Genomic DNA, 26,946 nt, shown 5'->3' with positions numbered 1-26,946 from the left:
CTCCTTCCTGAGGCCCGGGGAAGGATCAGGCCTGAGAGGCACTTTGGAGAAGCTGGGGCTGTGAGACCTCCCCCAGGGAGCACCTTCCCAGCCCAGCCCAGGGGCAGGAGCTGGCAAAAATGGGGTGAAAGCCTGTCCCACTCTCCTCCCACATGGAGTTGATGGGGGGGCAGCCCCCAGGCTTGGCCCTGGAGGGGTGGGAGCCAGGAGACCCTGCAGAGGCAGGCCAGGGGAGAGCTGGTGCCCAGGGCAGGTCTCTGATGCCCACCCCCTTCTCTCCCACAGACCCCCACCTCCTGCGCACCATAACCCCTGAGACCCTGTGCCATGCGGGAGGGCCCTCCCGCCTAGAGCACCTGCCCCCACCTCCAGCCCACCTGACAGGCCCCCCGCCGCCCCCACCGCCCCCGCCTCACTACCCCGTCCTACAGCGGGACCTGTACATGAAGGCGGAGCCCCCGATGCCCCCCTACGTGGCCATGGGGCAGGGGTTGGTGCCCGCCGAGCTGCACCACACCCAGCAATCGCAGATGCTGCACCAGCTGCTGCAGCAACACGGAGCCGAGTAAGACTGGGCAGCCATCCGGGGTGGGAAGGCGAGGTGGGTGGTCAGGGCGCAGCAGGCAGGACAGAGTGCAGGTGGGGGGACAGGCATGAACCCAGGAAGGGCGGAAGGCTCTGACCCCAGAACACAGGGTCAGCATATGTGTCTGCACATGCTCAGAAGGGTGGTGAGGATTTCCGGCCATGGCCAAGGGCTCGCGCCTGCCTTGCTCGGTGGCATGGCCGTTTCCATTGCCCACGTGGGTCACCTGGGGCTCCAAGAGAGGAAATTCTTGCCCAGGTCGTGGAACTAGGAAGGACCGAGTCAAGAGTTGAACCTGGGCTGTGCTGTCACCAAACACTAGTGACCTTCCAGCCATCTCATGGAGTCCTCGGGTTTCTGAGGAGGCCCTGGGTATAGACCTAAATTCCCAGGTCTGACTCCAACCCGCAGAATTGTCTTTTTATGTCTTACACATGGAGATTTCATGAAAGATTTGGTTCAAGGAAAAATGATTCCACTGCCTAAACTTCTTGTCAACCAGAGGGAGATGGGGTGCTCTGCAGCCCCCCTAATCTTCAGCCCCTTTCCCAAGAAACTCTCCTCCCACCTTTGTGGTCCAGGCCCTCTGTGGCTGGTTTCTGGCCATGGAGGTGGCTCTCCTGAGAGCCTCCACTGTGAGGGAGGACGCCGAGAGTGACAGGCCAGGGAAGGGGCAGCCTTGCCCCCTGCGCCGACGACTATGAGCACCCTGCGTGCCAGGCCCATTGCCGTCTGTGATGGGGACACACAGACAGGTCAGGTGTGGCTCTTGCCCTCCTGGACTCCATGGTTTGGGGGGTAACTGAGTGACAGGAATGGTGATGGGGGAGCTCTCAGGAGACAAAGCCCAGGGGCTTCCTGCAGGGGTGTCCTCCAGGCTGGGCACATCCTGCAGAAACAGGGAGGGGGGTACTGCTCAGGGGGAGCCAGCCCTCCATGGTGCACACCTCTGTCCATCCAGGCTCCCCACACACCCCTCTAAGAAGAGGAAGCACTCCGAATCCCCCCCCAACACCCTCAATGCCCAGATGCTGAATGGAATGATCAAACAGGAGCCTGGGACCGTGACAGCCCTGCCGCCGCACCCGCCTCGAGCCCCATCCCCACCCTGGCCTCCCCAGGGCCCACTCTCACCAGGCCCCGGCTCCTTGCCCCTCAGCATCGCCCGGGTGCAGACGCCGCCTTGGCACCCACCAGGTGCACCCTCACCAGGTACATGGCTGGCCTGCTGGACCCTGCGGGGGGCCGACCCTTCTTCAAGTTGGGGAGTGGGGCCCAGGGCCCACATAGGCGTTCCCTCCCTCCAGGTCTCCTGCAGGACAATGACAGCCTCAGTGGCTCCTACCTGGACCCCAACTACCAGTCCATCAAGTGGCAGCCACATCAGCAGAACAAGTGGGCAACACTGTACGACGCGAACTACAAGGAGCTGTGAGTGACCGGCGCTGCTTCCCACCCTCCTGGCCACCAACCTGGGGCCCCCCAGCCCTGGCATCATGGTCCTAGAGCGGGGCCTGGGAGACATTGGGTGCCAGATGGCCTGTTTTACAGAGGAGCAGACTGGCTCAGGGCAGAGCTCGGACTGGGGCTCAGGGCTTCTGACTCCTGGGCCCGCCCAAAGGCTCCTTAAGAAGGTGGTGTCTGCCAGGGAGGGGCCAGTGGGGGCCAGGTCAGGGAGAAGTGTGTGGGTAGGTGTTTTCTGGCTTCTCCTTCCCTGTTGCCTCCTCCCCTCCTCCTTCTGCATTCCAGGAAGGTAGCAGGAAGCTGAGTGTTAGCAAGGCCTTTCCAGCAGCCCCCTCCCTGGAGGAGGGGGCCCAGAGGGTGGGGGAGGACTGGGCCAGAGGCTGCCTGGCATTCCTAGCCCTTCCTCAACACCCACCTGGTTTCAGCTTCCTGGCCTGGCCAGGAGCGCTGTGGGACCACTGCCCTCACTCCTGGAGGAGGCCAGTGAGGGGGGAGAGTGTGGCTCCTCTCAGCTCACCTTGGACATTGCCAGGCCCGGGTAGGGTGGCTGCACTTGGGCCCTCTCACAGCTGAAACCAGCCTCCTGGAGTTGGGCATCCCAGGCTCTGTGGGATTCTTAACAAGAAGCCCTCAGGGCAGTGGGAGGGATTCCAGCTGCCTCAGTGGTTGAAGGGTCCCTTGAGGCCCCCACCAGGGTTGAGGAGAGGTCTTTGAGGGTCCAGCCTCTATGGCCTAGTGAGCCCCCCCTACCACCACTCCTACTTATTGGGCCAGCCCTGCCACCCCAGGCCCCAAGGCCAGGCAGCTGGCAGCTAAGGCCCCCGGTGTGGCCCAGGCACTTCCTGGGTGTTTCTCTGGCCCAGGCAGGTGAGTGGAGTCCTGAGAGGGAGAAGTGGAAGGCCCTGGGCCTTCCTGTAGGCATTGGCCAAGACCAGAGTCCTCTCCTCACAAGTTTGGAAGCATTGTCCCTGCCCAGCTTCCTCCAGGCAGGCACCGGGCATGGGGCATCAGCATCACTGCTTGTGCGGGGGGACCTGGGTGGGGGCAGGCCAAGCCATACAGGGGCACAGACTTGGACCAGTCTCCCCGCAACAGATGGGCAAACTGAGGCTGAGTCCAGCTGCCCAGAGCACCCCGTCCCCACCTGGGCATACAGAGGAGTCAGAATGAGGATGTCCAGGGGCTTGGGGGAGCCTATGGGCTGGGGCTGGGCCAGCTCAGAGCCGGCGCCTGGTTCCACCGTTTCCATGGCAACCAGCTGTCAGGCACAGTGAGGCTCTGCAGACCATCCCCTCTAACCCCATCTCCCATGAGGGTGGGGGGGCTTCAGGCAGTGTTCTGGGAAGGAGCCAAGTATGGTGAGGGGCCATCACACTCCCTCCTAAGGACTTCCATCCCACCTGGTGGGCCTCAGGTCTCTTGGCCCGTTTCCCCCAACCCCAGGGCACGTGGTCAGTCCCAGGCATGTAGAGGAAAGAATAGTGACTGAGGAGATGGCTGACCTGAGCCCAAGTCCTCCAGGGACTCAGTTTCCGCTTCTGAGAAGTGGGGGCAGCCCTGTGATCAGGGGTCAGGGTAGGAAACTGGCACGCAGGCCCGGCTGGGGGGCTCCAGTGTGTGCCCTCCCTGCCCCCAGGCCCATGCTCACCTACCGTGTGGACGCCGACAAGGGCTTCAACTTTTCGGTGGGTGACGACGCCTTCGTGTGTCAGAAGAAGAACCACTTCCAGGTGACAGTGTACATCGGCATGCTGGGCGAGCCCAAGTACGTCAAGACACCCGAAGGCCTCAAGCCCCTCGACTGCTTCTACCTGAAGCTGCATGGAGTGAAGGTAGGTTGGGGGGCTTGGCGAGGAGGGGTGGCCGGGGGCTCAGAGGGCTCCAGGCGGGAACTCCTCACAGCTGAGTGCCCCCTGCCACCCAACCTCCCGTCTTTTCTCCCTCTGATGCCCCTTAACCGTTGGGCCCCTTGTGTGCATCTCCATCCTGACCCCGAGTCTGTATCCCCAGCCAAGACCCCCCTTTCCTGACTGCTCTCTCAGCTTCATATCCCAAACTGAACTTCCTGCAAACTGCCCGTCCCCCGGGAGTAGGGCTCCAGGACCCTGGTCACTCAGGCTGTAAATCCGGGGCCCACTTGCCCTTACTTCATCATGCACCAGGCCCTGCTGACTCCTCTCCCCAGACAAGGCCACCCCGCTCCTTGTCTGAACATCCACAGAAGCTTCCACTCTGGCTCCCACCTCAAGCCCCACCTGAGACCCAGGTGGGCATGACACTCCTTGTTCTTTCACGGCCCCCAGGCCCCCCTGGCAAAGCCTCGACTTCCGAGCTTAGCTCACCAAGGCCTTTGGGGTCCGGTCCTGCCATTGGCCGTGCCCCAGACTGCTGTGCCCATTCACAGCCCCTGCCTTTCCTCAGTGGCTTCCTTTTCCTGGGACGTCCTCCAAACGCCCATTCCATCCCTCCTCTCCTGCCTGACTGCTCCTTGACCTTCGCTGTCCACGCTGCTGTAGTCCTTGGGGGCACCTGCCCTGAGGCCCATCCTGACTTAGAGGCCCCGCCCCTATGACCCCTCCCCCCCCAGCACAACATTAGTGGACCTTGATTTTGAGCCGGGGGGTGTGGCAGGGTATGTGTCCTTCAGTGTCATGTGGAGGTGGAGGGGACACAGGAGGGGGGACTGGGAGTGAGTAGATGTGAGTGTGGGTGGGTGTTTATGGAGGCCGGTTTGGGGCGTGTACTCAGGCTGGGGGATGTGGGTGTGGATTGGGGGCCACGAGGGTGACCATGGAGTGTGTGTATGCTCGCACGTGCTCGCAGAGGTGGGGGAGTGGGGGCAGGTGTGGGGCTGGGTGTACGGTTGTTAGGAGAAGCACCCAAGTGTATGGGGGAGTGCTGCTGAGGGGAGGGTGGTGCCTTCGTCCCTCATGAGCTCCAGCTGGGCCAGGCCTGGGCTGAGAGGCTGCAGGGGGCCGGGGCCAGGGGGGCCACCAGGCCCTGAGTGCCGGTGGGCTCTGCTTCTCCCCAGCTGGAGGCCCTGAACCAGTGCATCAACATCGAGCAGTCTCAGTCAGACCGCAGCAAGCGGCCCTTCAACCCCGTCACGTGAGCACCCGGCCCCTGGGGGTGGCACCTGGGAGGGCTGCCGCTGCGGCTGGCATGGGAGCTGAGGGGGGCTAGGCAGGTGCCCACAATGTCTACCTCCCACACCTGGGTGCCCCCTGTGGCCCAACTCACCACAGCCCCCAGTGCCTGCCCCCTGAGTGTCCTGCCCCCCCTCCCTCAGGGTCAGTCTGCCCCCTGAGCAGGTCACGAAGGTGACTGTGGGGCGGCTGCACTTCAGCGAGACCACCGCCAACAACATGCGCAAGAAGGGCAAGCCCAACCCCGACCAGAGGTGAGCAGGCTGGACCCCTGCCCCAGAATCCCACCATTTCTGGGGAGGGGGGCCAGGAAGAGGCCACCCCGCGTAGCATGCCAGGCACAGAACTGACCCATTTTACAGATGAGGAGCCTGAAACTCAGACCCTTAGTCCACTTAGGGATGGGAGAGCAGAAGCCTGGCTTCTGGACTAAGAAACTCCTCTGTGGCCCAGGGAATTTCCGCCCCCTAGTGGAGGCTCAGGTTCCTCCTCTGTAGGGTGGATGTCCATGCCCACTTCTTGGGGTCCTGGGAACCTGCCGGAGAAGACTGAGCGGGCAGTTCTGTGCACTATGCATCTGACCTGGGAAGGGGGGGCATCTGTGGGGGATGGGGGTAGGCAGAGGCAGGTGGGGTGGGGCCCTGGATGCCTCTAAGACCCCTATGTGCCTCAGGTACTTCATGTTGGTGGTGGCCCTCCAGGCCCACGCACAAAATCAGAACTACACACTGGCCGCCCAGATCTCAGAGCGCATCATCGTGCGGGTGAGAGCCACCGCCGCCCAGGGGCTGGAGAGTGCTCCCCAGAGCTGGGAGGAAAGCACCCAGAAGAAATGCCAGGGTGCTGGGGAGTCAGAGGCTGGAGTGCTAATCCTGCTGGGCATAGCTGTGTGGCCTGGGGCTAGACTCCACCCTCTCTGGGCCTCAGTGTCTTCTTCACAGTATAGCGTTGAGGTAGACAGGGCCTGGTAGCTTTCTGAAATCCCACAAGTGACTGAAAATGGCCCCAATGGGAGGGATAGTTTAAACTACTCATGGTGGGGTGAGGAGCCCTGGCTGGAGCTGGAGGGGCGGCTGCAGGTGGGGCCTCCCCCTTTCCCAGGGTGCTGCAGGTCTCCCACCCCCCAGGACTGATCCATCCAACCCCAACTTGCGCTAGGCCTCCAACCCAGGCCAGTTTGAGAGCGACAGCGACGTGCTGTGGCAGCGGGCGCAGGTGCCCGACACAGTCTTCCACCACGGCCGCGTGGGCATCAACACGGACCGGCCTGATGAGGCGCTGGTCGTGCACGGCAACGTCAAGGTCATGGGCTCACTCATGCACCCGTCGGACCTTCGGGCCAAGGAGCACGTGCAAGAGGTGGGGACAACTGAGCTGCCAGTAAGAGAGGCTGATGGCAGGGGAAGGAAGAGGGGGTAGGCTGGGCCTGGATCTCTGGATCCTGGGATCCCCATAGCAGGGTCTCCCCTCCCTGCTGCAGCCCTTGGCCTGCCCCCTTCTTGGGCTCTGGTCCTGCTCTGGACCAGCTGGGAGGGGAGGGGTACGGTCTTAGGAGTGGCCCCCATGCAGGTGGACACCACGGAGCAGCTGAAGAGGATCTCTCGCATGCGGCTGGTGCGCTACAGATACAAGCCGGAGTTTGCTGCCACCGCTGGCATCGAGGCCTCGGCACCAGAGACAGGCAAGGGTTGGGGCCGAAGTCTGGGAACCCAGTAACCCTGCACCCATCCTCTGGGAACCCTGCTTCCCAGAACCCCTCCCCTTGACTCCTGGAACTCCACCCCCAGGAACCCTGCCCTCTACCAGTCCCCCCTGTCAGCCCCTGGGAAATCACTCCCTGACACCAGATGCCCTTGAATTGAACCCAGGGATCCTTGCCCCTCTTCTCTCACATGGATCCCACGTTTGTCCTGGATCCACGCCCTCTGCTTCTGGGATTTTTACTCCCAGGAATCCATCCCTTCCCCCAGCCAGGGGAACCCCACACCTCGACCCCTGGGACTGTGACCCTGTGGACACTTGCACATGGAGCCCCCCACTTCAAGGCTCCTTGGAACCCAAATCTCTGGCCCTCTCCAGCCCCTGCCCCCTCCGTACATTAGGAGCTGAGGGTGGCCACCCCCTTCCTCCACACACACTTGGCCTGTCCCCAGGTGTCATCGCCCAGGAGGTGAAGGAGATCCTGCCCGAGGCTGTGAAGGACACTGGTGACGTGGTCTTCGCCAATGGCAATACCATAGAGAACTTTCTGGTGGTGAACAAGGTTTGTGCCGAGGGGGAACTGGAGGGAGCCCGAGGGCCAGAGGGGTGGGCCTGGTGGAGGGCATTCACGCCTTCAAAGAGATGGGGTGGGGGGTGCTGCCTCCAGAGTGCCCTCCCCACCCCACAGGGAAGGGGGTGAGCTTCAGGGGGAGACGGGGACGTGGCCACTCTATGGCTGTGTGATAAGGGTGAGAGGAACCTTGCGGAGGGTCGCTTCCCTCCCCTGCCAAAGGCGGGTGATGAGAGTAACTGCCAAGACATCCTCACGTGGCTATTGCAAAGCTTAAACACGCGGTTTATTGTGAGGATGGTGTTTGCAACTTAGCTGCCGTGAGGCTGGGCTGTACGCGTTTTGGCTGCGGCCGAACAGTTGAGTGCCTCGGTGTGAGACACCGCGTTCACGAGAGGGGAGCCCAGAGAGCATGAGCCCCTGGGAGGCGGCATTCTGACAGCGCAGGAAGGGCTCTTCAGGTTGGCGGGATGCAGGCGTGGGGGTGCTGTTTGGAGGCAGGCACAGGGAGCCGTGGGAGCTGAGTCTGGACTGGAGGAAAGGCTGGCTTGGGCAGGGAAGCTTCGAGGGGCTCCCTTCCTGCTCCCCAACGAGCTTGTAGCCTGGGGCTCCCTGGAGTAGACTGTGTCCTCAACATTGGCCTGTGGACTGTCAGGAGCGCATCTTCATGGAGAACGTGGGTGCTGTGAAGGAGCTGTGCAAGCTGACCGACAACCTGGAGACCCGCATCGATGAGCTGGAGCGCTGGAGCCACAAGCTGGCCAAGCTGCGGCGGCTGGACAGCTTCAAGTCCACTGGCAGCTCAGGCGCCTTCAGGTGGGGACGCGGGGCAGGGGAGGACAAGACCGCTTCCCAGAGGCACCTCTGACCCTGGCCCTCTTGCTGCAGCCACACAGGGAGCCAGTTCAGCCGGGTGGGCAGCGTCCCCCACAAGAAGAGGCCCCCGAAGGTGGCCAGCAAGGTAAGGGTGGGCAGGGGTGGGAGGTAGGTAGACCAGGGCCTCCCATCCCCCGTGGCTCTCTTTTCCAGCTTGCCCCTCCCCAAGCTCACTGACCCCAAGTGCTTCCCTTCCAGTCCTGACCCTCTAGCCCCCCCAGCCCTGTTTGTCCTTCCTCTCCCTCTGCCCTCTGTGGGAATGAGCCAGCCTTGGCACCCCAACCTCCAGCAAAGCCCACAGGGGTAAGACCATGGGCTCCCTAAGTCTGGGCCTTTCCTGCTTCTTCCCTTTTCCTCCCGGTCCTCAGCCATCGTCCGTGGTCCCAGACCAGGCCTGCATCAGCCAGCGCTTCCTGCAGGGAACCATCATTGCACTGGTGGTGGTCATGGCCTTCAGGTGACTTGTTCCGCAGGCTCTGGGGTGGCTGGCTGGGGGAGCTGAGCTGCCCACAGGGCTAGGCCTCAGGGAGGAGAAAGCCATAGCCTAGGAGAGCCCCAGAGGTCCTGGGGAAGGAGGTGGGCTGCCTTGTTCTGTCTCGTCCCCTGGGGGCTAGGAGACCCATCACAGGCATCATCTGGGAGCCCCGGCCCTACCCTGGAGAGAGGGCACTAGACCGTGGCTCTAGCTCTAACCTCGGTCCTTTCCTGCGGTTCCCAGTGTGGTGTCCATGTCCACGCTGTACGTGCTGAGCCTGCGCACCGAGGAGGACCTGGTGGAGACCGATGGGTATGTCTCTGGAGGCCTGGCTGCCTGCTGAGCCCCCAGGTCAGGTGGGGCTTTGGTGGGCAGCCCAGGGTCAGAGGAGCCGTGGAGGCTGTCCCCTCTAATGGGCTTTCACCTTAGGCTTTCAGCCTGCTGGGGGCTTATGAGGGTGGGAGGGAGGGTCTCCCTGGAGGGAATGGCTGTTTTCTAGTCCCTGCAGGAGCCGATGTTTTTCTCTGGCTACTTGGTGCTCCTCCAGGTATCTGGGCCTCTGAGAGTCAGAGGCACCTGAGGGGCCCAGGCTGGACTAGGGTGGAGGGAAGAAGAGGGCCAGGGTAGGATCTTGGGCTCTGTCTGCCCACTGCCACCCTCAGCCTCTGGAGCCACCTCTGACTGTGTGTCTCTCTCTCCCCCCCTTCACCTGTCTCCCCTTTTCCTCCTGCTGCCCCTTAGCTCTTTTGCCGTGTCCACTTCCTGTCTCCTGGCCCTGCTCCGGCCCCAGCACCCTGGGGGCGGTGAGGCCATGCACCCCTGGTACGTGTCTGGGTTAAGCTCCTCCCTCCCGCCTCTGGCTCCTGCCGCCCTGTTCCTCCCTCCTTTCCACCTTCCCTGTCCCTGTCCTCCTGCCCCTCTTGCTTCTCTAGAACTCCCAGGCCCCCCTGCTCAGGCTGTTCCAGCCCCTCTGAGCTTAGTCCACCCTTCCCCAGCAGGTCCAACCAGAACTTTGGGACCACTGAGCTCCGACAGTCCCCTTTGACCACTGGGCTGCCGGGCACACGGTCCTCTTTGCTGCTGGGTGCGTGCCCGGGGTGGGTCTGGAGTGATGGGATCAGGGAGAGGCGGCTGGGTGGGGGCTCTGCTGCCCGCCTCTGGCTCACGCAGCCTCTGGCCTCCGCAGTTACCGCCAGCCTGACCAGCTTAGCCCCCGGACCGGCCCTCCGCGCCTTAGACCTGTGTTCCAGCCGCCCCTGCCCTGTGGTCTGCTGCCCCTCACCCACTCCAAGTCCTTCTACTGACCCTAGTCTTGGCTCCAACTTCAATCCCAGCCCGTCCACGAACCGCTCAGGTGTGGCTATTTGGTGGCCGGGGCTGGGGTTGGGTTTATGAAAAATTGTTTTCACCTGAGTCCAGAGGAAGAGCCCCGCCCCCAGCCCCCGCAAAGACTCACTGGTGGGAGGGTCTCCTAGAGCCCAGAATGAGGCTCTGGAAGGGATTGGGGACCCCCTTGGAGGGGGCAGGAGAAATGAGGGTCACCCAGAGTCCAGTGGAGCCCAAGAGACAGCTGGGTAGGAGGCAGCCAGTTCCCTCTACTCAGCCTGTCCCTGGTTCTATCCACAGACCCTAGCCAGATGGCCCCGCTGCCAGTCACCAACATCAGAGCCAAGTCCTGGGGCCTGTCAGCCAATGGCATTGGCCACTTCAAGCATCCAAAGAGCTTGGAGCCTGTGGCCAGTCCTGCAGTCCCCTTTCCTGGGGTGCAGGGCAAAACCAAGAACAGCCCCAGCCTCCGAATCCATGGCCGGGCCCGCCGAGGGGCCCCCCAGCCTGGCCTGGGCCCCACTCAGACCTGGGGCCCACCAGGTACTTGCCCTGCCTCCCTACACCTCTCAGCCCAGCCCAGCAAAGCTCACTGGTCAGGGCCCGCTTCAGCCCAGTCACCCAAGTACCTGGGTGCAGAACTGTCCATCAGCGGTAACCGGAAATCAGGCCAGGAGCCTTACAGAGAATGCCTCATTTAATCTTCACAGCGTTCCTGCCGAAAGGAACAGTCCCCATTTTTCCGATGAGGAAACAGAGACGTAGGGTCAAGGGTCCTATAACCCATCAGTGGCAGGGCTGGAATTTGATACCAAGTGTCCCTGACTCCAGGGCCTGGCTCTTTCTTGTTTTTTCCAAACCTCAAACCCTTAGTGTCACACAGAAATCCTTTCTCACAGAGGTTTTCAAGCCATTTTCCTCCATGGTGCCCTGGGGGCTGCCCTGGAGGTTGAAGGGGAGGCCAAGAACCTTCCTGGCTTCAATCAGGTAGCTCTGCTCTAGGTATTGGCCTCCTCCTTGTCAACTTTCATTTGATGGGTGTTGCGGCTTAAAGAAAAAACAAAGCTGAGAAGCTGTGGCTTGCTGAGATTGAGGTTCACAGTGATGGGGAAGCCCCATGGGGGACATGCTCACCAGACAGCCGTTTCCTGGGCCCTGCTCTGTGGCTGGCTCTGTCCAGGGCACTGGGGAGAGACCTGCTCTGCCCCCACGGAGCTCACACACATGTAAACACAGCAGTGTGACGAGGCTGTGAGAAGTGCCTTGGTGGCTGAGGAGGGCACTGAGTCCAGGCCACGGTGGGGAGGTGATCAGGGAAGGATCAGGCAGGGAACATTGGAATTGGGTCTCTGAGGGACAGTAGGAGTTTGCCCAGTAAAGAAGTTCAAGGGTACTATCCATAGTGTCCTTACCTGATGCCTATCCATGACCCCACAGGGCATTCTGGGTCCTGTTGGGCTCCTTGGCTGCCTCATAGAGCTGAAGATGCCGCAGGCCCAGCAAGTGTTCAGTGGCTAGTGGCCCCAGCTTCCCCTGCCTGGGTGGATGGTCAGGCAGCAGCAAGCCTGGGGATGAATTGAGATGAACGAGAAAGCCTTGTTTCCCCCACCCCAGCCAGCCAGCCAGTCTGTGGTGGGCCTGTTCAGATAGGCCTGCAGGCAGTGGTGGGCTGGGGCACAGCTCACAAGTGGCTTTCGGGGTAGAGGGGAGCCCCGATCTGTGTGTGTGAGTACTCCCACTGTGGCTGATTTCAAGCCACCCGCTTGACTGAACCCAGGGTGGGTTAGGGATGTGTACAGTCAGGAGCAGAGGCCTGAAGAGCAGGTTCCTATTTCCCCTTCCACCACTGCCCCCCTCCCTGCCCCTGCAAGGGGTATGGAAGACCGTCCCCGCTCCTGGGTGTTCTTGTTCGGTCAAGGAGACAGTCCTTGGGCTCATGGGAACTGGCTAGTCCTGGGGTTGTTGGGGAAGAGGGTGCTGTGCCTCCGGCCATTGTCGGGGTCTGGAAAGAGTAACAGGAAGCTTCCTCTTACTAAGGTGTGAGTGACTGAGCCACATCTGGCAAGGAAAGGTTTGGCTGCTCCTCATTTTTGTCCTGCCTTGTCACGCTCCTCCTCCTCACCCCAACAGCCTCTTTCCTTGCAGATGCAGCCCCCTCCCTGACCTCCATCCAGGTGCTGGAGAACTCGATGCCCATCACTTCCCAGTACTGCGTTCCAGGGGGTGCCTGCAGGTGGGCTTGGCTCCCTCCCTTCACGCCAGGGACAGGTTCCCTCAGGTGACCCGAGCCCAGGCAGTACAGATGTCCAGACCTTGGCCCCCTCAGAGACGGACTTCCCCCGCAAGATGGGGCAGCCCCTTTCTAGACCCCTTAAGGGTTCCAGTATAGACCAAAGGCTGAGGAGTCGGTTGAGGTGGGGGTCTGGGGGGTGGCCTTGGGCTGAGGAGCCAGCTTTGCCCTTTCAGGCCTGGGAACTTCACCTACCACATCCCCGTCAGCAGCAACACCCCACTGCACCTCAGCCTGACCCTGCAGATGAAGTGAGTTCAGCGTGGGGCAGGGGAGAGACGTGGTGGCCCCGGGGCTGAGGAGGGTTGCTAACTGCCTGCTCTGTGCTCACTGGCGGTGTGACCCCGGCAGTCTCTGGGCTTCAGTGCCTCGTCTGTAGAATGGGTTGCTGCCCCCAGGGGCCTCGACCATGTGGGGTGGTGGATGGGAACGGGCGTAGAGCTGTCAAGGGCCTGGACTGTTAGGCATCGTCCTCAGGCTGTGTGCAGGTTCAGCGGCGTGGGGCAGGGGAAGTGGCGTGGAGCACTGGCTGGGAGGAGGCTGGGGTGGAGGAACTTGGAACCCATCTCCCTGCTAACTGGGCCTTCTCCAGCTCCTCGTTCCCCGTGTCCGTGGTGCTGTGCAGCGTGATATCAGAGGAGCCGTGTGAGGAAGGGGGCCTTCCACGGAGCCTCCACACCCACCAGGACACCCAGGTAAAGGACAATGGGGAAGCTGTGAACCAACCAGGCCCCAGAGCACAGCTGGGTCCTCAGTGGATAAGGAGAGGGAGCTGGGGCTTTGGGGCCAGGGCCTCTGTGCCCCTGGGTGGGGGGGCCGTATGTGCACCGTTCACTGCTGAGCATCTCCTGTCCCTGTCCCTCGGGAAAAACAGTCCCGCAAGGGCTAGCTTGAATGCAGTGGTGGGGACAGGGAGTCCTGGGAGCCCATGGCAGGGACAGCTAACGTTGTCTGGTCTCAGGGTCAGGACGGCCACTGACAAAAGTCGTGTGTAGTTGCGACCTGAAGGACAATTTGGGGACTGTCCCAGGAGTAGAGAACAGCACGTGCAGAGATCTGGAGGCCAGGGAGAGCGTGGCAGAGCTGGAAGCGTGGTGGGGGCTGAGTCGGGGGGGCCAGCGGGCAGGGAGCCCGGACCTCAGGCGCAGGCTGGGGAGGTGGCACGGTTCCGTGGGCATTTTTGGAGGACGCCTCCAGCTGCGTGTAGAGGGCTACCTCCTGCTCTGGGAACCCAGTGGCTGGGATTCTGTCACTGTCTAGCTCCTCACTGGCCGTGACCTGAAGTTGTGACTCAGCACAAGTTAAGGAAATTTCTGTTCACTCCTCATGTGTTTAGTTGACAAGTGCTCAGGACCCCACCGGCTGCTGGGTCGGAGCCTTGTCTGGATGCGCCAAGGTTGTGGGTTTGATCTCTGGTCAGGCCCGTGCAAGAGATGAGCCACGAGTGCGTAAATAGGTGGAAAAACAAAGCAATGTTTCTCTGGCTCCCTTCCTGTCTCTAAAATCAATAAATAATTTTAAGAAATCTCCACTGGGGCCTCCTCTGTCGCAGGCCCCGTGCTGGACGCAGCTGTGGGCAGGCGGAAGAGCGGTGTGCACAGGCCTTGCCTTCCCACATGCCCCCGCCAGGGACAACCTGAGTAGAGGATGGTATGAGGGAGAGCCCCGGGAGGGCCCAAGAGGCTCAGGCCCCGTGGCCCCAGAGACGGGGGGCTGGGGGAGCCTGGCAAGGTGCTCATTAGGTGTGGAGCTCAGGCCCGAGCCCACGTACTGCAGAGGCAAAGCCGGAGCCGCAGGGAGGAGGTGGGCAGGCTGCCTGCGCCGGGCCTCACGCTGCCCTGTCAGGGAGAGAGCATGACAGACCTGGGTTTGGAGTCCAGTCTGCCACGTGTCACCGTGTGGTTTCGGGCGAGTAACTCAGCTTCCTCATCTGCCAGCAGTGCCACCTCACTGGGTTGTAGTGAAGGTGGTGGTAACGAAACACTTCCAGGTGCACAGAGCGTAGCGGATGAGAGGGAAGGTAGACAAGATGGGGAAGAGAGGCAGGCGCCAGGTGAGGGCCGGTGTGGGCTTGGCACAGCCTGCATTGAGGGGGGCTGTCGTTGCTCCCCACAGCAGACCCCGCTCCCTCCCATCCCTCTCCCTCGAACTCACGGCAGAGCCAGGGCTGCAGTGGCCTGTGAGAGGAGTTCTGACTAGGACCGGGGCAGGGGGCTGTCCTGACCCCTCTCCACTCTTTCTCCAGGGCACTTCCCACCAGTGGCCAGTAACCATCCTGTCCTTCCGCGAATTCACCTACCACTTCCAGGTGGCATTACTGGTGAGCACAGCACCTGTATCTGTGTGGGTTTTCTGGGAGGGGTGGGGAGGAGGGCGTCTGCAGAGCTCCGGGCAGGAGTTGGGGCAGTGTCAGGAAATGTCATCAGGGGGAGTACCCCCTGTCCTGCAACCCCTGAGCCACCTCACCCAGTCCCACTGCGCTTCCACTCAGGGTCAGGCCAACTGCAGCTCGGAGGCCCTGGTCCGGCTGGCCACAGACTACTACTTCCGCTTCTACCGCCTGTGTGACTGAGCTGCCCTCCCCGCGGCAGCAGCAGCACTGCACCAGGGCCCGGGCCGCACCCTTTCTACACTGGATGCAGTGGTGTTACACTGGAGCCCGTGGCCACCAGCTCTCCACCGTTCACTGGCACTCCCCCAGGGGCTGAGCTGGGCCTGGCCCTCCCCGCTGGGTGAAACCGGAGGTCCTCACACTGGAGCTGCTGTCCCTGCTGGTCACTCCTCCCATACCCTGAAGGGAACCAGAGACCTCCTGGGGCTGGGACAGGGCCAGTTCACATCTGTCAAGCTGTGGTGGCCGGAGGGCTGGCTTCAGATGCCCTGGAGGCAAGGGGAAGCCTGGGACTCTCTCCAGAGCCCACCCTCCCTGCCTCCCCTTTTGAGACTGAGAGCTGCCTTTTGGCCCTCAGAGAGGACCTGCCTGCCTTTGAGATCAGCGGGGGCTTGGAGGGAGCCCTGAGACTTGGCTGGAACCATGCATCAGTGGGGGGCAGACAGCCCTCAGCCTCGAAGCTGCACCCTGAGGGGTGGCGCGGTGGTGGACTTTTAGGATTTGACTGTTACACTGGACTTGCACTTCAAAGCTTTAACTGTGGCCCAGGAGGTCTCCTCTCCCTGGGAGAGCTTGGCTCCAAAAGCTCCCAGGGCAACTGAAGCCAGCCCGGATGGGTTGGAGGGACTGACAACGTGCCTTATGTACACTTAGTGCCCAGCCGAACCAGTGGGGCCAGTGGGCCAGGTAAGCCTGGGACCCTTGAACCTGGAGTATCCTGGAAGGGAAGCTCCCTATGAGCTTCCCGGTGGTGCAGCTCCAAGACCTGGGCTCCAGGGAGCTGCTACAGCCCACAGAGGTGCCAGTGACCCATCATTCTCTGAGCAGAGGAGCAGGAATCCTTGCAAGGCAGAAGGCCATCTTGGCTGATGGGTGGATGCAGATAGCTTTTGCTGTTATTAATGAGTAACTAAAATGCACTTAAACCAGGACAAGAGTGGTAGGGTGGCGGTAGGAATCCCAGAGTGGGCCAGGGCCCTGGTTCTGATCTGTCCCAGGGGGCCTTGAGACACCCATCCCACTCCCGACCACGAAGACTCTGGCCTCCCTCCATTCCCATCTGCTGGAGGCCCCATCTCTGCTCACTCCTCCCCGGAGTGGAGGGGGCTTAGGTTAGGGCGGAAGTCTTATCTCAAGTGCCAACGTTGGCTTGTCCTTAGTGGGTGCCGGCAGCATTCTGAGGCCACGTCGGGCTCATGGAAGGAGCATGGCAATCACTGAGCCATGTCTGCCGTGGGTTCAGATGTGGGGACAGGACTTCCCCTGTGTCCTTGCTCTGTGATGGTCTGCCACCTCTTTGGGACCTAGGCCTCGCCCCTCTTATGCCTCATTCTCAGCTCTGAGTGGGAGGCCTTTTCATCGGGGCCTAAATCTTGAAAAAGCCTAGGAACTGCGGGGCCCCTTCTGCTGTGGATCTCAAAGCACTTATCCTCAGGATGGCGAGACACCAGGGGCATGGGGGCTTGCGGGAACACCTGGCCACTCAGCCCCCTCCCCAGTGTGGCCCCACTCCCTCGTTCTGACACAGGGGTCACATGGCCCTCGTACCATGCAGGGGCCCAGCCTTACTTAGGACTACTCTGCTGTCTCCTCCCGCAGCGTGGCAGGGTGGGGGAACCTCCCTAAATGCCTTAAAACTGCTGAGCCCCCCTCTTTATAATAGGATTCTGGGACTTCCTCAGTAGGGTATTTGTCCTTGGACTAGAGCCCCTCTGTCCTTAACTGGAAAGTGACCCTCCACTGCCGTCTGGGGCCCATCTGGACACAGCAGAGCCCCAATCTGGTTAGCAGCTGGCTGTTTCCATGCCTGGGGTGGGGGTCTCAGTGCAGGGGCTGGGGCCAAGCAGGGGCTTCAAGCTGCTCAAGGGGGGTCAACCTTGGACCAAAGTTGCGCTAAGCCCAATAAGGTAAAAGGGCCTCAGGGAAGGTGAATGGGCCACCTGCTGGAGGCTACAGCTGCCTGGCTGGGGCTGGAAAGTGGATGTCTTGGCTCCATGCAGTACCCAGGGTCCAGGAGCCATCTCTTCCTTTCTCTCTCTCCCTTTGGCATTTACTCCTAAAGCCTCTGGGCTAATCTCCCCCAAGCTTCAAGCTGTACATAGGGCCTCGCAATGCACAAGACCCCTGCCCCCACTGTGTCTCCTGTAAAAGCCCGCGTGTGCATACAGCGCCCCTCCCTCCCCGTTCCCGCCCAGCTCCCATCCCTGAGCTCCGACTCATATTTATCGTGCACCCACTCGGACTCAGGAGTGGGCAGGGGGAAGCAGCCCTGGGCCTGTTTGCTCCCTGCCCCCTGAACTGTTCTTTTCTTCTGAAGTAAATACACGTATATAAATAAATGTATAAATACGGCTTTGTATCTGAGCTTGCCTCCCCGTCTCTTCTTGAGGTTGTTTTGGTGGGAGATGGAGTCACCTGTGGGGCAAGGGCCTCCTGGAATTGGGGGTGCCTAAGCCAGATGGATGCTTTATACCCCATTATCCTTCTTAGTTTCATATTAGGCTTGGGAACAGGACTCAGCAGCCCTTCCCCCAGCCACACCCCAGGGACCGACTGCTGCCCTACCTGGGTTAAAAGTGGCCATCCCAGGGAAGAGCCTTTGTAGAGGACAAGCCGCACCTTGCCAGTGTTCCCACTGCAGAGAAGGGTGGCTACATTTAGAGCAGAGGACTGGCCCAGGGAAGACTTGATTGATGAGGGATCCTGGAGAAGTCTGCTCTAGAAACAACAGAAGAGGGTAGGCCTGCCCTCCCTATCCACAGGTAGGCCTTCAATTACAAGGACATGACACCCCTCCCACAACCCCGTTGCCCTCAAAGGTACAGAGCAGGCATCCCAGCAGCAGGAACCACCTGAAAGGCTGAAGAAAAGCAGGAAGAGCTGAGACTGGGCACCAGACAAGGTGGCCACACATCTGCCTTTATTGTGAGCAGCAGGCGGGACATTTCCGACAACAGTAAAAAAAATTAATTTACAAAAGCAGGGATTCAGTGAAGCTGCCTGGCTGCAACCTGAAAGAGGAGAGGGGAATCAAAATGAGACCAAAGGTCCTTCTTTCCACCACCTTTGCTTACTGAGCCCCTATGTCCCGGGGCACAGGCTGATGGGCGCAGTCCTTTGAAGCTAGCCACCTGAGCCAATTCTCGTGACCTGTTTGATGGATTATCTGCTGCAGTTTTTTGTTTTTCTTTTATCACTTAGTCAACATTTATTTCAATGGCCGAAAACATTCCGACTAACCAAAACAGGACGACTTGCAGCAAATTGTAATTACCAGTCCCTGACCCCCTTCTGGCCCACTTCCCAGCAGCCTCTCCAAGTTACTGGTGTGTGACATGTAAGAACGCAAATGTGTAACCATGAGAAGCCTGTGTCCACAGCGCTACGTAGTACATCCCAAAGCCAGACTAAGGCCCTGGGCGGTGTACAGCATTTAGAACTGACAAAGCAGGTCACACTTGGCTCAGACCCCCATTAGGAACAGGGAAGGAGGTACATGTGTCTGGTGTCCTACCCACTTTGCTGACTCTGTCTCCATTAACCAAGGGGTCACGCGGGCCTGAGGACCACACTGATACAGGTGTGGGAGGTTTTGCAGCGTCCCACCCTGTCACAGCTCTTACCCTGGGGAGCTCACACGTAGATGCCGACCCAGAGCAGAAGGAAGAGGACCCCAAAGCCCATGAAGAGCGAGGCCACCAAGGAGATGAGGAGCTCTTTGTAGATGTCCCGAGTGTACTTGGTGGAGGTGACCTCATAACTGGCAAGATGGTTAAGGAAAAGTAAAGGGATGGACTGCACAGAGCAGGAAGCACAGTCACTGTGACTCCGGGAGAAAGATACGGGCTACAGGCTTCCTGGGAGGTCTGTCTGGCTTGGTGCAGCCAGGCAGAGAGGCCCAAGAGATGACCTAGACTCTGTCACTCTGTATTACCCCTCTACTACCCACAAAGAAAATGAGGCCCAGAGGGGTCAGGCCACTTGCCCCAGGTCACAGCTAATGAATGGTGGAGCTAGACTAGTCCTCAGATGTCCTGACACCGGAGGGCCTCCCACCTTATACCACTTTCTCAACTTCAGATCTACCCCCAGCCTCCAGTCCAGTCAGGCTCTCAGCTCACTGTTCTAGAAATCTGAAGAGCAAACTGAGCTCACCTGAACTTGAAAAACGAGGTCACAACCTGACCTGGAACATCAACAGCCTTCCCTCTACCTCTTTACCTTCTTCCAATCCCACACCAGGACAAACGGGCAGGGTGCGTGTGCCCAGCATGGTTTCTGCCTCAGTTTCCCACATCAGTAATTCTGGCCCACTCGCCACTCAGCGGAAGGATACACGAAGAACCAGGCGGTGAAGAACATGCCAATGGCCAACAGTACCACGGTCAGATGGGGGAAGACAGCTGGGTTCACTGGGCTGGTGTATCTGCTCATGGCCTCGAGCTCCTAGGGGAAGGCATGCGATCAGAGCCATGAGAATCCCAACACGTCAACCTGCCGGATTAAGGGGTCACTAAGGAACCTCATGCCGCTGTGACTGCTTAAGGCCTGTTTCAGCTTAGGAAATACGGAAATCCTGCAGAACCCACATCAAGTGATGCAGTTTGGGAATGACCACAAGTAACACCTGAAACTAACTCTGTCTTTTCAGTAGGAGGCAAGAAGGGCTGCTGAGAGTCAGAGGCTAGAACACAAAAGGCCACTAACTAGCTATAGATCAATGGCCCTTAATATTTTCTGAGGCTACTGGCCACTGTGAAAAAAATGTAGTGAAAGGTATGGGCTTTCTGCCCAAGAAGAAGTCTGCCTATAATTTTAGGAGCTTTATGGGCCAGTACCTAGATCTCAACTTCTAATTCTGTATTATTCTCACTACGCTATTACGGAATCTCAGAACTTACAGGCAAACGGCACCAGTTCAAGTTCTGGCTCTAGTGAATACCACGAGTCTCGGCTGAGTTATAACATCTCACCGGGTTGTTGTATGATTTCAGAAAGATGACGAATGTCGAAGCACCTGGCTACTGCCTGGCAGTAGTTACTCAATAGGTGTTTGTTTCCTGCCCAAAGTTTGGGGAAGATTATGAGGTAATGCCCGGGGAAGAGGGCTGTAAACATACAGTTCTGGACAAATGTTAACTTCCATTGTCACCCACCAGCCAAGGCCTCGAAAATCCTGAACACAACAACTCTAGAAAAGTAAATCGACCCCATTGTTCTAAGAGACACTGGAATTCAATTCGGTAAACATTTATCCCCCATCCCCCAAACGACAGACAATCACTGCCATTTACTGAGCCTCCTATTTCAGGCCCTGTGTTTGGCGCTGGGAATACAAAGATGAATAGACATCATTTCAGGGCTAGAGGCACGTCAGATGGTGGTCACTGGGAGGCGTGGCAGGTACAATGAAGTCCAGGACACGTGGCAAGACAGCGGTCTGTACAGAGGCTGTGGGACTCCCGGGAGAGGCCAAGTGCCGGGAAGAGTTAGAAAAGTTTCACCAGGAAGATGACATGTGCCCAAAGCCTTGTAGAATAAATACCAGTTTCGCAGGGGGAAGAAAATTCGAGACAGAGCGGACAGCTTGGTCACAAGTAGGAGAGATAAAAGCTCCAAGACATTAAAAATGCACCTCAAGCCCACTACCCTTAAAACTGGCGAGATCAAAACAGCCTAAGGGGTCCAGGGCAAGGGCCTTCCCTCCCTTCTCCGCCCCTCAGTCCAAGTCGGAGGAGACCGGAGCCTCCCGCGGTCTGGAACACCAGCGCCCGAGGCCTCTGCGAGAGGGAGTATGGGACGGGCCCTGAAGGTCCTCCCAACCCTATTGCGAGCTCCCCTCCACCATCTCACCATTTTGCCGGGGACAGGGTGAACCGCTGCTTCGCCACCGGAAAAACACGTCGGCAGGAGCCGGCGCGCCGTTCGGCCGGAAGAGGATGTGGCACCCGCGCACGTGGCATTGTGGGACTTGTAGGGTCACCGAGAGAGTGCATTCGCCTGGCCGGGACTGCGTGCCTCGAGAAGAGCCGGCCGAGGGGGCGGGCCTGCACTACACTTCCCAGGGGGCTGTGCGCAGCAGCGCGTCACGTGACGGGAGCGCGGGCTTTGGAAGGCGGTGGAGCGAGAGAAGACCCTCTGGCGATCTCAGGCGAGAGCTGGGCTGAGGACTGCCCCGGGCGACAGTGGACCGAGCGTTAGCTGCCGAGACCCCGCGCTCCTAAGGCTAGGTGAGACCCCGTGGGAAGTGTCTCCGAGAGCGGCGGGTCCTGCTTTGCGCTGGGGGCTCTCGGAGGCCGGCTGCCGCGCGGGGCGGAGGCGCGAACGCTCTGCCGCCACTTCGCCGCTGCGGGACTGGGGCTAGTCGCGTCACCTCCGAGCTTCTGTGTTCGTTTGTAGAAAGAGGATAATAGTTCCACCTCACGGGATTCGTGGTGTAGTTTGACCAAGATCCTGATGAAACACCGTTTCAGGCTTCACTTGTTAGAGCCCGCTGTGGGAGGCTGTGGCAGGAAGACCGGGTAGCGAGGCAGCGGCCTCCGCACGCGTTCCAGCAAAGCAGCACGCCTGGTGCGTGCCGGGAGCCTTTCGGCTGTTATCTCAGCTGGCCCAGGCAGTACTTCTGCAAGATGGGCATGGTGTTCATCTTATCTCATAGATGAGATGCAAACGTACGTGGCTTAATAATGTCACACACGAAGTGACTTGGTGATGCCACACAGACGGTAAGTGCTGGCGCCCAGATTCGAGGCCATTGCCACTCACTGGGGAAGGAATGGGAGGTGGACCTTGAAGAAGGGCCTAGTAGAGGGTGGCGGGTGGAGAGCGCAGCTGAGCAAAATCGAGGAAAGGCGGGCCTCATGCCAGCCTTTTTGCACTGAGTCCCACCCAGACTGAAGGTCGGTGGGGAACCAGCGCACTGAAGGCCTTGATTGAACTTAAGTAGGAGGAGGACCCTCACTGGATCACTTTGCTTTGTTTACAAAGAGCCCCGTGAAGGAAGAAGGGGAACAATGAGAAGGCCTAGTACAGTGTTTCCTGGTGTTGGGCACGCACCACGCAGTGGGTACACGGTGACTTTGAGGGACACAAAAGACCCTGTTTAATAGTTATATGTGTAACACATACTAAAATAAAACTGGTACAACAGACGTCACTTAAGGTGAGTCCTCTTCTTCAAGTTCTCTTAGTTTTTACTTTTTTTACCCTCACCCAAGGACATTTTCCCATTGCTTTTTAGAGAGAGACGATGTTGGGAGAGGTAGGGACAGAGAGGCATCAGTGCGAGAGAGGCATTGCCGGCCGTAGGCACCCAGACCGGGGACAGTGCCCCCCGGGGCCAGGGATCGACCCCGCAGTCCTCCGGATACAGGACAGCGCTCCAGCCAGCTGAGCCACACCGGCCAGGCAAGCTTAGTTTGGGGAAGACTGCCCTGGGAAAGGCTTGTCGAGGGGCCTGAACCGCAGAAACGCAGCGCTGGCCCGAGTGACGAGATCGGGCCCCGGCGTGGGGTAGGAGCCTGGGGTTTCACACTGTAGGCTTCGTGGGGGAGAGAGTGGGCAGGGGGAGGACCCTGAACCGGCGACAACATGGTAGAAGCAGGAACTCGGGAATGCGGAGGGGGTGCGGGAGGGAGGTTAAACACAGGGTGTGAGAAAGCCGCGTCACTCCCATTCCACACGACTGCTGTGCCCGTCAGGGTTCTTCAGAAAAACAGAACACGCAGATCTGTAGGTATTGATCCAAGAGACCTACTTTAAGGAATTGGTTCAGGTGACCATAGGAGCCGGCAAATTTGAAAATTATAGGGCAGGTTGGCAGGCTGGGAACTCAGGAGTTGGTGCTGCAGGGTTTTTGTTTTGTTTCGTTTTTGGTTTTTTTATGCGGCAGTCTTAAGGCAGACTGTTCTTCGGGGAACCTGTTTTTGCCGTCAAGGTTGTTCAGATCATTTGCCTGAGGCCCGCCCCCATCGTGGAAAGCAGTCTCCTTCACTTAAGGTCAACTGACTGTGGATGTTATTCACATCTACAAGATATGTCACAGCCACAGCTGGATTAGTGTTTAGGTAAATAACTGGATGCCACAGCCTAGCCAAGTTGGCACAGAAGAGGAACCACAGCTGCTCAGGGGAGTGAGGCGGAAGAATGCGTTGGGGAGGAATGGATGTGGTTTTCAGGTGTTGGCAGGAAGATGAGTGTCCATGTTTATTGTACTACTTTACGCATCCAGTCGTGTACTGTGGTTGCTTTGGTATCTGTCACGTCTCACCTTTGTCCAACTAGTACTTGCCTGCCCTTCGGGGCTCCGTTCTGCCTTTGTGATCCCTGGGCTCCTCAAGCTGAAGCAGGCACACTCTGGATTTGCATGATCCTTGACGAAGACGTAGCCCTTACTGCCTGCTAGTCCTGTTGCCGCCTCAGGGACGTCAACAGTGTCTCACTCCTTCAGTACCCAGTTCAGTTACACTCAGGAAGCCTTAGTATTAATTGAGTGGAGTTCCTTGCTAGACTGGAAGTTTCTTGGCAACGGAAGCCTTGTCGTGTTCATCTTTTCACCTTCTGCATTGCTGACTTGATGTGCTTTTTGTTGTGCCAAGTTCATTTAGCAGAAGGCATGAAGTTGGTGAGATAGCACCAATGATAACTTTTTTTTTTGTATCCTTAACATTCCTCCTTGTCTTACTTGCCTTTTTTAGCTGTCCCTCCTCTGTATTGCTATGGGTATTCAAGGCCTGGCCAAACTGATTGCTGATGTGGCCCCCAGTGCCATCCGGGAGCGTGACATCAAGAGCTACTTCGGCCGTAAGGTGGCTGTCGACGCCTCCATGAGCATCTATCAGTTCCTGATTGCCGTTCGCCACGGCGGGGATGTGCTGCAGAATGAGGAGGGTGAGACCACCAGCCACCTGATGGGCATGTTCTACCGCACCATCCGCATGATAGAGAATGGCATCAAGCCCGTGTACGTCTTTGACGGCAAGCCTCCACAGCTGAAGTCGGGTGAGCTGGCCAAACGCAGTGAGCGGCGGGCCGAGGCCGAGAAGCAGCTGCAGCAGGCTCAGGATGTTGGGGCCGAGGAGGACGTAGAGAAGTATACAAAGCGGCTGGTGAAGGTCACCAAGCAACATAACGATGAGTGCAAGCGTCTACTGAGCCTCATGGGCATCCCGTACCTTGATGCACCCAGTGAGGCAGAGGCCAGCTGTGCAGCCCTGGTGAAGGCTGGCAAAGTCTACGCGGCAGCCACAGAGGACATGGATTGCCTGACCTTCGGCAGCCCTGTGCTAATGCGGCACCTGACCGCCAGTGAGGCCAAGAAGCTGCCCATCCAGGAATTTCACCTGAGCCGGATTCTGCAGGAGCTGGGCCTGAACCAGGAGCAGTTTGTGGACCTGTGCATCCTGCTGGGCAGTGACTACTGTGAGAGCATTCGGGGCATCGGGCCCAAGCGGGCCGTGGACCTCATCCAGAAGCACAAGAGCATCGAGGAGATTGTGCGCCGACTTGATCCCACCAAGTACCCCGTGCCAGAAAATTGGCTCCACAAGGAGGCCCAGCAGCTCTTCCTAGAGCCTGAGGTGCTGGACGCGGAATCTGTGGAGCTGAAGTGGAGCGAGCCAAAGGAAGAGGAGCTCGTCAAATTCATGTGTGGTGAAAAGCAGTTCTCTGAGGAGCGGATTCGCAGTGGCGTCAAGCGGCTGAGCAAGAGCCGCCAAGGCAGCACCCAGGGCCGCCTGGAAGATTTCTTCAAGGTGACCGGCTCGCTCTCTTCGGCTAAGCGCAAGGAGCCAGAACCCAAGGGATCTGCTAAGAAGAAGGCAAAGACTGGGGCAGCAGGGAAGTTCAAAAGGGGGAAATAAATGTCTCCCTTCATTATACCTCCTTGACCCCAGTATGTCTACCTTGCACCCTCAAGACCTAGCACTAGAGAAACCCCTGTGGGGGCCGGGAGGGGTTGCTTCTCCGGCAGCGCCTGTCTCGGTGGGCTTTTCCCTTTTACTTGATGTACTGCAGGAAGGCCGCAGAGGTACTTTGTCTCCTTTTTTAGCTCAGGAAAGTATTTCAGGTCGAACCACATTTCAGTCAATTTAATAGACTCTGAGTCCGCTGTTACATAAGAGTGATAGCAACAAGTTTTGGGGAAGGGAGAGGAAGATGAATGGCAAAGACAGAAGACTATGGGAATGATCTTATGGCTGGTTGACTGTTGGCCACTGATGCTGGGACCTGACTGCACTTCTCTCCCTGGTTCAGCCTCGACCCGCCCTGCAGGGTAGCCAGCAGGGAGAGTCAGTCTTACATCCGTGGGAAGAGCTGCTGGAGTCCCCGGGGTGGGAAACATGGGTCTGACAACCAGCCATGCGTCCTGGGGTGGGCAGAAACTTGAACTTGCTATGTAACTTGAATCCTTAGTTATTCAGAGGTATAAGGTGGCTTAGTTCTCATGGCCTCTCTGAGGCAATCCGCTGAGTTGGGATTTGATGCTATTTTCATGTGCTGTTTTTGTCTTAAACATGTGAGAAGAGTCAATAAAATTATAAAAGTGGGCAGAATGTGTTTTCAGTCTTAACGTGCTGGATTTGTCCCCAGTGAGCTGGTGGTTTGAGTGTGGCCACGAGATGGCGCCAGGCCCCACTGAATGGCCTAAGCAGCTTGGGTGGTGCAGCAGCCCTTTGGAGGAGGCGCGGAAAGTTTACCTTGCTGGGAGTGGAATTCCCAGTCTTCCACCAACTGTGTGAAATCAAGGGACCCCTTTGAGGAAACCTCAAGTTTAGACCAACTACTGTATAGCGTTCACGCATGTGCCAGTTGGTAAATTGTGAAAGCTGTCATTCAAAAGCCACTTGTTCTTTGTTTGGCGTCACGTTTAGGTGGCTATTTCTTCCAGTGATGGGATGTATTTGTCTTTGCAGAATCCTGATAAAACTTGGGGAGCTGTCCTGTTTGAGTTTCTACTTTCTTAGCACTCCTACCACTGCCATCTGAAGTTAACAAGGGCATTCAGTGGTCAGAAAAGTTGATGTTCCGACAGATTAAGCAGGTGGAAGACCAAAGATTAGTGGTTTCCAGTTTTTAATGGAGCAACCTATTTTTCAAATGGAATCTTATGTGGAATCCCAGGGTATAAGGCCTCTGGTTGAAGTACGAACAGGATAGCTTAACCAGGGGCCTCTGAAAACCACTGGTGTGGACAGAAAGTTCTGTCCTGAGGCAGGAGTTTGTTTTGTTCATTGCCATTTCCAGTTGATGAATAAGCCAATTTTTCCCAGATTAAGCCAACCCACACCCTTAATTTGAGCTCCATTTTCTGAGTCACCTAATTCGATCTAAGCCTGTGGTAGTGGTGATGGTCCCAGAGGTGGTAAGAGGGTATCAGAGATAACCGCTCCTAACCTCTCTGCAGGACCGGACAGACTTCTTTTTACTTCCTTCTGCTCTTCTGCAATGACCCTTGGAAGCCCAAGGCACCTTACCTAGTTCCTGGCTCAGAATGCCTTGTGTACCCACGTTCCCCTTTTATCTCTGAACCTCTAGTGCACGTGCATGTCTCGTGCGTGCGGAGTTCTCGTGCACTCTTGTTAAATTTGGTCATTTTCTCTTGCTAATCTCGCATCTGTCTGATTAGACCGGCCAGGACAACCTTGAGGGCAGAGGCAAGTTTCTGCCCCGCCCCACAGGAAGGACTGGCTGCCTCCAGTAGTCGCTGTAGTTGCGGGCTTGCACCCTGCGGTGGACAGACATGTCGAGTGGTGTTTGCTTCCCTCTCGCTTTTTGAAGTTGAGTTGCCTAGTTTTTTCTGGGTGTTTGTTAACCACTGCACACTACAGGGAAAATCTATTCTGTTGCAAATTTTTAAGCATGTTCTAATATTCTTGCTCAAAGATTGCTATTCTGGTAGG

At 58.5% G+C, this 26,946-nt stretch overlaps 3 protein-coding genes and 1 long non-coding RNA gene across 14 annotated transcripts in view; 2 read left to right on the top strand and 2 right to left on the bottom strand.

Moving 5' to 3' along the window:
• MYRF (myelin regulatory factor) overlaps positions 1 to 17,613 on the top strand; it is a 33,412-nt gene extending 15,799 nt beyond the window's left edge. For 2 of the 11 annotated variants that reach the window (XM_053924791.1, XM_053924798.1), the window contains 23 exons: positions 286 to 565; positions 1,548 to 1,798; positions 1,894 to 2,017; positions 3,687 to 3,882; positions 5,082 to 5,158; positions 5,340 to 5,450; positions 5,870 to 5,960; positions 6,355 to 6,555; positions 6,766 to 6,877; positions 7,350 to 7,459; positions 8,124 to 8,284; positions 8,357 to 8,429; positions 8,713 to 8,801; positions 9,063 to 9,131; positions 9,561 to 9,641; positions 9,815 to 9,903; positions 10,006 to 10,173; positions 10,446 to 10,688; positions 12,276 to 12,378; positions 12,612 to 12,686; positions 13,028 to 13,130; positions 14,681 to 14,755; positions 14,927 to 17,613. In XM_053924791.1, coding sequence (XP_053780766.1) covers positions 286 to 565; positions 1,548 to 1,798; positions 1,894 to 2,017; positions 3,687 to 3,882; positions 5,082 to 5,158; positions 5,340 to 5,450; positions 5,870 to 5,960; positions 6,355 to 6,555; positions 6,766 to 6,877; positions 7,350 to 7,459; positions 8,124 to 8,284; positions 8,357 to 8,429; positions 8,713 to 8,801; positions 9,063 to 9,131; positions 9,561 to 9,641; positions 9,815 to 9,903; positions 10,006 to 10,173; positions 10,446 to 10,688; positions 12,276 to 12,378; positions 12,612 to 12,686; positions 13,028 to 13,130; positions 14,681 to 14,755; positions 14,927 to 15,007 — 2,963 coding nt within the window. In that variant the 3' untranslated portion in view covers positions 15,008 to 17,613. The remainder of the gene's footprint in view (positions 1 to 285; positions 566 to 1,547; positions 1,799 to 1,893; positions 2,018 to 3,686; positions 3,883 to 5,081; positions 5,159 to 5,339; positions 5,451 to 5,869; positions 5,961 to 6,354; positions 6,556 to 6,765; positions 6,878 to 7,349; positions 7,460 to 8,123; positions 8,285 to 8,356; positions 8,430 to 8,712; positions 8,802 to 9,062; positions 9,132 to 9,560; positions 9,642 to 9,814; positions 9,904 to 10,005; positions 10,174 to 10,445; positions 10,689 to 12,275; positions 12,379 to 12,611; positions 12,687 to 13,027; positions 13,131 to 14,680; positions 14,756 to 14,926) is intronic. The other 9 variants (XM_045183113.2, XM_053924792.1, XM_053924793.1 and 6 more) reach the window with 9 other exon arrangements.
• Positions 10,638 to 17,682, bottom strand: LOC128780973 (uncharacterized). The gene is made up of 3 exons (XR_008426911.1): positions 17,612 to 17,682; positions 14,299 to 14,418; positions 10,638 to 11,710 (listed from the first exon to the last, which is right to left on the bottom strand). It is a non-coding gene; the product is annotated as an uncharacterized lncRNA (long non-coding RNA).
• A 245-nt stretch (positions 17,683 to 17,927) lies between these two features.
• Positions 17,928 to 21,040, bottom strand: TMEM258 (transmembrane protein 258). The gene is made up of 4 exons (XM_024574199.4): positions 20,900 to 21,040; positions 19,383 to 19,492; positions 18,670 to 18,806; positions 17,928 to 18,057 (listed from the first exon to the last, which is right to left on the bottom strand). Exons 1-3 carry the CDS (start codon positions 20,900 to 20,902, stop codon positions 18,680 to 18,682), a joined length of 240 nt encoding a protein of 79 aa, XP_024429967.1. The 5' UTR covers positions 20,903 to 21,040; the 3' UTR covers positions 17,928 to 18,057; positions 18,670 to 18,679.
• An 84-nt stretch (positions 21,041 to 21,124) lies between these two features.
• On the top strand, positions 21,125 to 25,593 carry FEN1 (flap structure-specific endonuclease 1). The gene is made up of 2 exons (XM_024574168.4): positions 21,125 to 21,276; positions 23,743 to 25,593. The coding sequence occupies exon 2, from the start codon at positions 23,764 to 23,766 to the stop codon at positions 24,904 to 24,906; it is 1,143 nt and encodes a 380-aa protein (XP_024429936.1). The 5' UTR covers positions 21,125 to 21,276; positions 23,743 to 23,763; the 3' UTR covers positions 24,907 to 25,593.
• The last annotated feature ends 1,353 nt before the right edge of the window (positions 25,594 to 26,946 follow it).

Source organism: Desmodus rotundus, chromosome 5 (assembly GCF_022682495.2).
Source record: "Desmodus rotundus isolate HL8 chromosome 5, HLdesRot8A.1, whole genome shotgun sequence".
Taxonomy (NCBI): domain Eukaryota; kingdom Metazoa; phylum Chordata; class Mammalia; order Chiroptera; family Phyllostomidae; genus Desmodus; species Desmodus rotundus.
Note: the sequence above shows the minus strand (reverse complement) of the source record. Positions and strands in the feature narration are given on the sequence as shown.